The 12,295-nt window shown below is 53.6% G+C and overlaps 1 protein-coding gene across 1 annotated transcript; it reads right to left on the bottom strand.

Annotated features, from left to right (window-relative positions):
• Positions 1–252: 252 nt before the first annotated feature.
• On the bottom strand, positions 253–7,997 carry LOC146344243 (uncharacterized). Its single transcript, XM_084859781.1, has 13 exons — positions 7,978–7,997; positions 7,552–7,802; positions 7,227–7,321; positions 5,175–5,309; positions 4,621–4,700; positions 3,944–4,049; positions 3,536–3,634; positions 2,855–2,959; positions 2,205–2,340; positions 1,960–2,060; positions 1,374–1,526; positions 1,127–1,223; positions 253–548 (listed from the first exon to the last, which is right to left on the bottom strand). Exons 1-13 carry the CDS (start codon positions 7,995–7,997, stop codon positions 517–519), a joined length of 1,410 nt encoding a protein of 469 aa, XP_084715907.1. The 3' UTR covers positions 253–516.
• Positions 7,998–12,295: the final 4,298 nt, after the last annotated feature.

Here is a 12,295-nt window from a genome sequence, read left to right as displayed (position 1 = left end):
CAGAAAGCACAATTCTTGTTGCTTCTCAGGTAACTGAGAAGGCGTCTTTGAACAAAGTGGACCATTCCTTTCAGCACTTTAAAAGCTTGATCTCGTTTCCATGGTTCATAAGTGGTGTCGCCCTTTCAGCCCTGGGTACAAGCATGTCCCTGACTTCATCTATGTTGGAACTGGTGGATCAGTAACCTTATTCAAACTGAATATGGGATCTAGGAGTCTTGCAGAAGAATAATTGGCTGTCATCATTTTCTTCTAAAAAAAGACTTTCTATTATTTTAATTTTAAAAAAATTGCCCGCCTACCCCTGAATGAGAACATATTGCATAGAATGGTATTCAATCCCCCAGCTCCCCCAAATTCCATATTCTTTTCTCTGTATGTATGTGTGCGTGTTGTCCTTTTCTCTGGCCCTTCACACTCTTGGGCCGCACCATTTTAAATTTTGTTTCGTTCACTGAGTTCCATGCTGCCCTTCCAGTTGTCAAGAGGATGGCCTATTTCCGGGTGGTGATTCCTCTAATCTTCAATGTCCTCAAGAATTACAGTATCTAGATGGAAGAGAAGGGAAAAGAAGAGAAGCGGATACTGGAGTATTCCACCTGATTTAGGAAGCGGATGACTGTAGACGTGACACATAAAACTGCATTATTTGGGGGTGTTTACTGTTTAGTAATTACCTATTACAGAGACCAAGAAGACAGGTAGATTAGTCTAATGGGGGGGGGGATCTTCCACCCCAAATAGGAGGGTTTGGGGGATTAGAGGCAAAAATGAATAAACCATTTTGGAGCAGGTAAGGATATGTTTCCTGCCCCTCTACAAGCAATGTAGTGAGGGCCTAATTTATCTTCCTCTTCCCTTGGCCGTGAGAGAGAGAGAGAGAGAGAGAGAGAGGGAGGGAAGGTGGGAGATCGGCCGGCTACGCAGCCAGCCAGGAAGCACACTAATTGAGTCTCTAACTGGCCACTAAGAACACTGCTGGTCTGTGCTGAGAAATCCCAGCCTAAATGATTGAGGCCAAGGCCATTCCCCAGAAAGAGATGGAGAACCCGGGGATAGATGAACGTGGCCCGTTGCTCTGCCTTGCATGTGTACACATGCAGGGTGTCGAGGATCTGGCAGTCACCTTTGCTTGGGAAGAGGACTCTCAGCGCCTCAGGGACCTTCTTCTGCCTCTGGAGGATGTCGAGCTGCTGCAGTACCTTTTCCTTCACTGCCCTTGCCTTACAGGGTGAGAAAAACAAGCTGTGTGGGCAGCTCTCCTTCCCCTGCACCCCCTATTCATGACACAGGGACACCGCCGATGTCAAATGCAGTTCTCTGCGCAGACCTGTCCGTTCCCCTGCGCCAAGCCGACTTAGCCGCTGACTCACCTCCGTCCCCAGTACCACATGGGATTGCCCGAGCATGGCGTAGACCAAGAGGATCCCAGCCGCACTTGTCCGCAGCTGGGATCCATGCGCAGTCAGCAAAGCCATGCTCAGGAATTCTCTCTTCTGGGCCTCAGTGAAGAGTTCCCGGAAGACCTAAAAGCGACAAGCAGTCACGGTACTCGGAGGGGGTGCCGGAAGGTGCCATCCGTTTTTCTTGGCACGAGAATAGAAAGAGGGGGACCCTCTACAAACCCTTGCAGCGGTGCCTCTCTTTAAGCTTCTAGCCAGCCTGAAACAGGAGCCTTGGACTGATATTGGAGGCTCCCCACTTGCTTCGGGAGACCTCCGTAGTGGTTGGAGGAAAAAACACCCCCCAGTCCCTGATGCGAGTTGATATTATTATATATCCCAGACAGGGAGGGGCGCTCAAGGAGGGCATTCCCCTCCTCCCCTTCTGACAGACACCCTCAGCTTCCCACGCAATGTTGTCCCCCCGCCCTGGTCTAATTGGACAGCTGCAAGAGGCGACTCGCCTGGCTGCAGCCCTGCAACCAAACTTATGACCAACGTGGAGATACAGCCTTACCTCCCCAACCCTGCAAGTATCTTTGCAGGCCAGCAGCATCTTCGTCCCCGTTCCCCCCTGGCACCACAGTTCCTCCTCCTCCAGATCAGTCATTCTCTGCCCTAACAGAGACACGCCAGAAGCTATAGCTTGGTTGCCCTCTACCACTGGCCTGACATCTTTCTCTTCCCTTCCCAAGACAAATCCAAGGGAAGCAGGGGGTAAAGAAACTAGAGGAGCAGATGGAGCATTTCCAGCTTCCGTACCCCTCTGGAAGAGAAGCAGCTTCATCAGGCAGCTGATGGCCTCCCTTGCCTGGTCCCTTAGTTCTTCATGTTTGCTGGTAAGGTGGAGGCCAAAAGCTGCCACATAGTACCCGAGAGCAGGGTGTTCTCCAGATGTCTAGTGGGAAAGAAAGCGAGATGAATCTCTATGCACATTCCACTCTCAGCTCCTCCCTTTGCTTCAATGCACTTCTTTCTGCAACTCCACTGGTAGGATTAGCCCTTAGCGAGAGCTCTAACCCACCTTCTCCACATTCAGGGTAACTGGACCGGTTCCCAGTGGGATGCTCTATCTTTGCATTTGGGAGGGGAGCATGAGACGACTATGGGTCTTAGCAGCACTGAGAGACACGTCCGTTCCCCACGAAACTGTCAAGATTGTCCTTTCCCAAACAGGCCGGATGGGAAGCACGACCTGGAACACGACCCTGGCATGGGTGGGGGGGGGGTTAACCCATCACCTGCAACTGTGACTCTGATTCGGTGTCCCTCCCCGCCCCCACCCCCGCACCTGCTAATCACATAAAGAAAATAGTTCCCTGGCCCCCCAATGGCAGTTTGGTCTATCCTCTGAATTCTCTCCCACTCCCAGGCCAGGGCTCCAGGCCATGCCAGCATGTGGGGATACTCACATCCAGGTCTGGCAGGGTGACTGCATGGCGCAGGAGGGATGCTCCGCATGTCAGGGCTCTGCCTCTCTCCTGGCCATGTTTCGACAGCATCCAGTACTTTATGTGCTGTGGAAGGAAGCAGCAGGTCAGAGTCCTATGGGGGTTGCACACCACCTTTTTCAACCGAATTGGATCACAAAGTGGTCCGCAGCAATACCATCGGATTGTGAGATGGATGCTATTGCCCTGAGAGAAGCACATCTTGAAGACCCTCTTTGATATCAGATGGCCTCAGACTTCGATATCAGGTGTGTCCCTCCTCCTCCTCCTGCTCCGCTTATTTGGATGCTGCTTTTCGGAAGTCAAATCATCCCTAAAGCGGCTTACACACCAACTAAGGTACATGATACAAGGTTTGCACAACCACGTCCTCCCCTCGCCGACTTTCTGTCTTGATGGATCGCAGCTCATGGACTAGAGAGTCATCCATGCAGAAGCAAGCAGGAGGCAGCAGGCAGGAGGGCCGTGCCAGAAATGGCCCCCGTCGCTCCATCCTGAACGTTCTACATGGGACCTGCTCCCTTCGGCTTGTGCTGCTGTCCCTTGGGCCACGTCCTCCTCCGCTGCTGCTGAAGGATGGACTCTCCCTTGGAATCCAAAGGGCAAGATCGACCCCTCCTGCCCCCCCCCGAAGCCCCTCACCTGCAACAAGAACAGCAGATGGCTGAGGGTGGGCTCCCCCGCCAGCAAGCCCCTGAGCATCAATTGCAGGGTGTCGGCAGGGGAGGGTTGGCAGGAACCCTGGAAAGGAAGAGAGCAGCCGCTTAGCGTGGGACGACTGAAGGGTCCTCCCTGTCAGCGGTGCAAGGCTCCACCAGGGCGAGAGCAAGTCCTGTAGCTCAGCCATTCCAGGGAGACCCACCAGCTAGAGACAGCTCCATGAACCAGAAGGGAACGTGGGCAGCAGCTACGGACCACTCGCCCCTTCCTGCCCTCTCAGGGCGTCACCATTTGCCCCCTGAAGAAGGAACTTGGTAAAGAGGGGATTGGGCACCATAGACCCAGGACAGGGTATTTGCCCCAACATTGATGCATTTGGCCAGAATATACCTTGCTGTGGAAATCTGCTCTTTCTCTTTCCCTGCTCAAGACTCCATGAAGAGCCAATCTGAGGACCAGAGCCTCGATCTGCCGGCTCAAAGGAGGCTTCGCTTTGCTGGTAGGAGGAAAGGAAAAGCAGCAGATTAGAGGGAGGGAGGGAGGGACTCAATGGATAGGCCTTGTCCAAGGAGAACGTGTTGGACGTCCCAAGCAACAGCCCAGCCCTGTGCAGCAGAGAGCTGGCTTGGTTCTCTGGCCCCGGGGGAAGTGCGGGATCCCCTCCTAGCCCTGCTCAAGTCGCAAACGGGGTCCCCAGCCATTCCCCCAGGGCCGCAAGGTGTAAACCAAGAATACGTCTGAGGTTTGAATGACAGAACTCTCACGTGAGACGTTCTTTGACCCTTGAGGAGAGAGGGAGACACTGACCCCGAGGGACCAGTAACTGCCGAGCTCATTTTGGTTTCTCTTGAAAAATAAACCAAAGAGGAACCTTCTGGAAGTCTGTGTCATGTGGAGTCTAGGGAAATGTGATTCCTGGGCTCATCCTACACGTAGCACGGGAGCTGGTAAACAGCACTGACGAAACTCTGCCCCTGCCCCCACTTCCCCAAATCAGCCACCATGGGCTTGCGGAGGCCAGTCCTTGAGCCAGCGCAGATCCCATTGCCCAAAGGCCGCCTCCGTACCTGAGGTGGTGAATAGCCAGCATCGCTGCAGAGAGGACACAGGATGGCCCTGAGTCCTCAGGAAGGGTCTCCATTGCTGCCTGTGGGAGATCAAGAGGTGAAAGGCAACAGATGAGAACCACAGGCCCACCGACACCCCGCCTGGCCCTGGAGGAAATGGCGAGAACGAGACAGAGGGCCTCTCCAAACTGTCCTCCCAGCCCTGCAACCCAGGTAAGAACATGTGATGAGCCCTGTAGGATCAGACCAAAGGTCCATCTAGCCCAGCATTCTGTTCACACAGTGCTCAACCAGCTGGCCCCAGGAAACCCACAAGCAGGACATGCGTGCAACAGCACCCTCCTGCCCGTGTCCCCCAGCAAATGGCCTACGGTTGGATTGTTCTGTCTCCTTTCTCCTCCATACGCCATCCACAGAGGGTGAAAGAACATCCATGGAAGCCCCAGAGCCCTAATGTGTCCCTGGATTCCTCTGGTCTGGTCCCCAACATTGGAATACAGGGCTCCTCCTCCACCCTCCAGCTCTGTGCCTCTCAGGGGCTCCATCTCACTCACCGCTACAGCCAGGGCAAGCTCCGCCTTGGTAGAGAGGAGGCCGACTGTCCCCCAGCTGCTCTGGCCTGCGGCCGTGCAGCAGCTGGGGATGGCACGCAGGAAGGCCATCTTCATCCGGCAGTCCAGCAGGAATCTCTGGAAATGGGGAGGGTCAGGCTGTGAGGGAGTGAGGGGTGTTTCCAGGCCTTGTCTGACATGGTTCAGGCAGCCAGAATGCAGGTTCCGAAGTGGTATCCTACTCCTCATCCAAGCTCAAGCCGTCCATTCATATGGTGCAGGCCAACCTGGCAGCAATTGGCAGTTGCCTGAACCCCTTATCCGGTTACTTACAGGCTGCTAGTGAGGCCCCTAACACGAAGGTCTGCTTGGATGCCAGATCCAGAGACAGATGACATCTGAAGCTGAATATCCCTTGCAGAGAGGCAATGGCCTGGTTGGGACAACATGACAGCCCACTGTGGCTGAATTCACCCAGTAGGGGCTATCGTGTTCTGCGGGTCTCCCATGGGTCCCTGGCTTGCCATGGCTTGTGTTTTCACAGGAACATAAGAAGAGCCATGCTGGAACACACCATGGGTCCATCTCAGCCAGCATTCCGTTCACACTTTGGCCAACCAGCTGTCGAGCGGGACACCACAAGCAGGCCAGGGGCGCAACGGCACCCTCCTGCCCGTGTTCCCCAGCAATGGTTGGACGTGGGCATACCGCCTCTGGTATTGGATGTGGCAAGTAGCCCTCAAGCCTAATAGCCAGGGCTGGACGTCTCCTTCAGGAATTTGTCTAACCTCCTTTTCAAGCCATCCACACCGAATTTTGTCTACTTCTACCATGTCTCCCTTTACCCTCCTTTTTCCAAGTGAAACAATCCCAGTGTTGTAAACTTCCCTCATAGGGGAGAGGCTCCAGCCCCTTGATCATTGTTGTTGCCCTTTTCTGCCCTTTTCCCAGCTCTCCACGATCCTTCTTCAGGTGTGGTGACCTGAACTGTACCCAGTTTTCCAACCGTAGTCGCATCATAGACTTGTAGAAAGGCAGTATAATATTGCCAGTGTATTCTCAAGTCCTTTTCCATTTATGCTTCACTTGGAGTTGGCCTTTTTTACTGAGGCCCCACACTGGGTGGACATTTCCATTGAGCTGTCCACCACGACCCCAAGATCTCTTTCTTGGTCTGTCACCACTAGCTCAGATCCCATCAGATTATACTTGAAGTTGGGATTTTTTGCCACAACATGACTCTCTTTGGACTTGCTGACACTGAACTGCCCTTGCTGTTGGGACGCCCATTCTCCCAGTTAAGAGAGATCCTTTTGGAGCTCCTCACAACCCCTTTTTGTTTCAACCACTCTCAAGCACTTGGCGTCATCAGCAAACTTAGCCACTTCACTGCTCACTCCTCATTCCAGATCATTGATGAACATGTTGAAAAGCATTGGTCCCAATGTAGATGCCTGTGAGACCCCACTATTGACTTCCCTTGAATTGGGATAATTTACCACGTATTCCTGCTCTATGCTTTCAGTTCTTTAACCAGTTACTGATCCACAGAATGACCTCTGCTCGTATCCCATGACTGCTACATTTGCTCAGGAGATTTTGGTGAGGGGCTTTGTCGAAAGCCTTTTGGAAGTCCAAGTGAACAATGTCTACCACATCACCCCTGTTTACATGTCTAATGACACTCGGAAGGAAGCCTAAAAGGTTCGTGAGACAAGACTTCCTTTTGAAGAAGCCAGCCAGGTTGATTCTTGTTCAGAAGGACTTGTCCTAATACAGCTTTCAGCCGAGTTCCCCAAAACAGATGTGACGATAACCAGCCTGTAATTTCCTGACCCCCCTGCATTTTCGAGAAAGCCACCTTGGTGGTCCTGGTTTTCAACCTCCTAGCTTGCAACCTTCAGGGAGCTGGGTGAACTGAGGCAGCAGAAGTTGTCTGAGGGTCAAGCCCAGCTAACAAGCCTTGCATTATTTGAGGGCTGTCGAACCCTCCCAAAGCCCTACTGCCTGGGTTCCCTCGACATGACAAGTAAGAAAGGCGATGGCTGACTGTACCTTTTGCCCTGACTGAAGTCTCTGCATGAACTGCCGGATGGTATCGACCTCCTCTGAAAGGGTCTTCTGGGACTGGATCAGTGGCAGAAAGTTGTCTGTTGGGATACCCGAGGGGAAAGACATGGCAAGGAGACAAGAAAGGAGAACAGGCAAGAAAGGAGAAATGAGTCCCACTTCTTTCTTCAAGAGGCGCTGCTTTCCCCAGAAGCCTTCTCGAATCAGAGAGGCGGAAAAGCCAGACCTGCCTCCATCTTCCCAGTGGGCGTGATCCTTTGTGCCCGGACAGAAGTCCCCCCACCCCATCCAAGCCCAGGCATCAGCTCACCTGAACCGTCTGACCCAGTCCTCCTCTCCATCCCCAGGGCTTTCAGCCTCTTGGCAACGGAGCACAGGTCGATGGCCTCCTTCCTGTGCTCCTGTTGTCTTGAGGCCAGGGGATGGATCCTGTTCTTGTGCCGGTGGCAGCAGCAGCAGAAGATCCATCTGCTTCCTGGAGACAATGGAGGATCCCCTTCCTGTGTTGCAGGGCTGGCCTTTGGAACCCTCTTCCGCAAGAAGGGGAACAGCCTGCCCAGCCTGGAAGAGAGTGAGCGGAAGGTGGGAAACGGGCTTGCAGTGTCTTCGGGCTCAAGACGGCTGACCTGAGCTTCGGGTGAGCCCAGGCTCTAGTCTCAGTCTGAGCCTCCCAGTTTGTGTCCAACAGTTAAGTCTCCCATGGACCAAGACACAAGAGTGAGGGCAGGAAGCTTACTCTGAGCAGTTCCATGCCATTGGCACGGGATGACATCTGAGTCCAAGTGAGCATGGTACCCAACCCAACTGCAGAGACAGACACCAAAGGAGAGCCTGTTGACACCCCCACAATCCTCGCCCTGGTGCTGATCTCAAAGAGGATGGCCATGTGCCCTGCTGTGTGAAGGACAGTCCTTTGTTTGAAGGCTGGTCCAATCTCGGGAGGTCGCTAGAGACTGAGGCAGGGGTTCAGTGCAGCAGATCTCTCCCCCCCCCGAATTGGCCTCCCAGTCCCCATTCCAGACCACATTTGACTAGTCTCTGTGTGATCCACAAGTGCCCAGCAGCCACCCATCCCCTCAGAAATCCACCATCCCCAGACCTGTCTCAGTCAGGACGTGCTAAAAAGGACACCGAATGGCCTTTGAAATGCCATTCATTGGTTCATTCCCAATGGCACTAAGAAATCATTGGAAGATTGTAGAGATAATCTTCAATCCGAAGTACCGAAAAGAGAGAACCTCTTATTGTTCACAGAACGCATCTCAGAATCAAAAGACTTTCTAACAGTGTGGATTCAGTGAACAAATCCTAGGACATATCCTAGGAGAAATCCTCATAATGAGGTGTCCTTCAAAATGGCCACAGGAGTTCTTTGGGCTGGGATAAGAGGCTTCAGAAAAAGGAGTAGGTGCTCCCAAACCTCTCATGGCTGTCAGAGTTCATACCCCCAAAGGCGTCCAGAGTTCTGATGCCATTCCTTCTTCATGGCTAGGGACCCTCTCAATCTTGTCATGTTTTCCATTGCTCTACTCTGCTGTTTTGGCTGATATGAGGATGTCATAGATCGGGGGTTCTTGCTCCTTCCTGAACCCCTCTTTAGCCAGGTGCTATGGAGAGGTGGTCACATCTGAACCACAGAAGTTGGGCATTGTCCCAGGCCATACGGGGACAGCCATCGGGCTCCTGTTATATGCCGTGGGGCTGTGGGGATCAATCCAATGCATTTGTATGGGCATTGGTATGGACAGACGGTCCTAAGCCCTTTCAGAAGAGCATGCCTCAAGCAGACATTCCTGGGACCCTTGCGGTGCAACGTCTGTCACCTGTGAGCCATTTGAGGGTTCCCGCTCTTTTCTGTGGGGGCTCTTCTCAGCGCAGTGCATTCCTGTGGCCATTCCGTACACCTGATGCATATGGCCATGTGGAAGATGATGATCCCTCAAACCTTCCCGGGACTTCCTAGGGCCAGCGAACCAATGTATGTCAATGGCCATTCGGTGTGCTTCTTTTTGGTACGGCCCATTGAAGTCTGCTGTAAGGGGAAACAGCCCGAAGGAGGGAGAGTAGGGAGGGGCCTCGAAGTTGCAGGGGGGCAGCAGACAGAACAGGCAGGCACACACGTCCCCCCATCACAGTCTTCACCACTATGGTGACTGGCATTATGTTTCTATTGAAATTGTCACGAGTATTTCAAAATAGTCAACTACAGAAGAAATGAGCACAGGAACATTTGATGTAAATCTGCACCCCCTTTTCGGGTGAGGTGTAAGTGGCCAATAGGGATGTACTTACTTTTTCGAAGGGTGACATTCGCGGTGGGGGGGAGGCGCTCCGTCCCTCCCCCCCCGAAATTCTCTCCGGCTGGCTCTGCTCCACGGAAATTCCACGGAGCCGCCGGCCAGGGCCGCCCACAGCCAAACATCCGGCCGCTGGGCAGCCTGCGGGGACGCAAATGGCGGCTGCTGTAGCCGCCGCCATTTGCGTGCCTGTATTTTGCCGTGATAGGCTACCTCAATATTTATGTAGCCTATCACAGCAAAAAAACCAAAACAAAACAGCGAACGCAAATGGTGGCGGCTACAGCGGCCGCCATTTGCGTTCCCTTTGGTTTTGTTGCCGTTTTAGCCAACGTAAATATTTACGTAGGCTATTACGGAAAAAAAAGAAAAAAAGAACGCAAATGGTGTAGTAAATATAAAACATGAGGGGAAAAAGGGAACGCAAATGGTGGCCGCCGTAGCCGCCGGCATTTGCGTTCCCTTAGTTTTGCCGTGATAGGCTACGTAAATACTTACGTAGGACAAGGCAAGCCTTGAAAAACTGGAAACAAGGACAAGGCAAGCCTTGAAATACTGGAAACCATGAAAACGGACAAGATGGGGCTTTTTGAAAAGAGCCTGGCTGTGGCAGGGCAGGGGAAGACTTGCAAGGGCAGGGGTGGCCGGGTGGGCAAGTTCAGGCCTTGGGGGTAGGGATGTTAGAGAATTCTGCCACGGATCCCAGGGAGGCCAAATTCCAGTGAATTCAGCCCCCCGGAATCCGTGGCGGAATGCAGCAACCCGCCCCAGCACCTCGCGATAGCCCTGCGAAAGGGAGCCCACCTGGCTGCGGCTCTGGCGGTGGCTCCGGCAGCAGCGGCAGCTCCGGTGGCTCCAGCTGCTGATGGGCTGTGGCCCCAAAAGGCGGCCGGTACACTGGCCACCATTTGCGTCCTTGGCAAGCTGTGATAGGCTACGTAAATATCAATATAGCCTATCCCAGCTCAGAGCAGAGACGCAAATGGCGTAGCAGCCGCCATTTGCGTCCCCGCTTTTGCTGTGATAGGCTACGTAAATATTTACGTAGCCTATCATGGCTCAGCGAAGGGACACAAATGGCGGCCGCTATGCCGGCCGCCATTTGTGTCTGCAGACCTGCTGTGCGGATGCACCTGGACGGCGGCTCCGCGGAGTCCCCACGGAGTGGAGCCGGCTGGGGTAGGATTTCGGGGGAAGGTACGGAGCGCCTCCCCCCCACCGCCAATGTCCCTACTTGGGGGCCAGCTTCAGTCACTTGGAAAGCACCCAACCCACCCTCCTGGAAAAGCCCCTCATAGCACGCCACTGAATTTGAGCCATAGCAGATTGCCACCCGCCTTCAGCAGCAATGCGCAACACTGCCCGAACAAGGCCAAACCTGGGTTGAAAACAAGGCTCACGCCTTCGATTAAAAGTGAAAGGTGGCCTTCAGTAGGCCACCATTGAAACACCGAGAAACAGAACACAGAACCCACTAGGAGATCCTACTCACATGGTGAAAGATGCAACTTGGCGTCTCACTCCCCAACTGTCCCTCTCACTATCTCACCTGCCCACTATCTAACTAAGTCTCCCTCCCACCCTCTAACCTACTCTAACAAATGACACAAACTATAACTCACTCTAACTTGCTCTACTAAGGATCTGAAACTCTCTAACGGGTTCTAATGAAAACTTCTAACTCTAACTTGTCCTACCAACTATCTCTAACTAAGTGGTTCTAAAACTACCTGTAACTGTCTAACTGGATCTCACAACTCTCTCTCTCTCCCTCTCTCTCCCTCTCCCTCTCTCTCTCTCTCCCTCTCTCTAGCTCTTCCTCTCTCGCCTGACTCCCCACAAAGACGTGGTCCCACCGGGACCTCCAGAAGGCCACCCAGGGCGGGGAGTGTCACAATGGAGAGCGTGTCATCGTTGCTTAGCAACCCGCTCCCTGGCCCTTGGAGGAGCGGTTTGTTGCTGCCTCCCTGGCAAGGGGCCAAACATCCCAAGTCTCCCACTCGGCTTTGCTCTGGAAGACAAGAGGCTTGGGGGGTTGCTGCTGAAATCAATCATAAAGAATAATTTTTAAAATAATTGTAAGCAAGTTGATCCTTTTTTTAAGAGGAACATCTGGCGAGCCACAAAGAACATGATCAGAAGCAATTGCCCCACCAGTCGCCATCACTCCTGGAGTGCTGTGGCGGTGGCTGCTGCTTTCTCCCCCGCGACCCACTCCCTCCACTTTCCTCCTCGGCCTCCCTCCCCTCCCAAGGCAAAACTGGATGTCGGTCTGCCGCAGTGGAAGTGCGTGCGGCCCAGTTTGAACGGGGGCTGTGGCACTGCCGGAGGGAGACTGGCGCGCCCTCCCCGTCCGGGACAGAATCCCATTCCCCCCCCTCCCGCCCCCGGGGGGATCAAGAAGCCAAGAAGGAACTCTTGATGTTCTGCTCAAGGCTTTGAGGCCTCAGATAGACGTGGGGTGGGGTGGGGTGCAATTCCAGGTTCCCCCCCTCCTTCCTGGAGCACCATGGTCCCGATCCAGCTCCATGCCCACTTAGACTGACCGTTGCTGACTCCTGTGTAAGTGTGTGCAGCCCCACTTTGGATAAGACCATGGCAATCCGGGAGGGGGAATCATGCCTTCTTCCTCTTCCCCTTCCCCGTCGCCATGCAGAAGTCCCCCACGCCTCCAGCAGGAGGCCTTTTTTCTTCTTTTAACACCACTCTGTGTGTGTGTGTGTGGGGGGGGTATTTCTGGCTGAAAACTGGGAAGCG

The sequence above is a fragment of the Heloderma suspectum genome, chromosome 5 (assembly GCF_057233095.1).
Source record: "Heloderma suspectum isolate Gila_16-S chromosome 5, 16-S_ref, whole genome shotgun sequence".
NCBI lineage: Eukaryota > Metazoa > Chordata > Lepidosauria > Squamata > Helodermatidae > Heloderma > Heloderma suspectum.
This window is presented reverse-complemented; position numbering and strand designations above follow the sequence as displayed.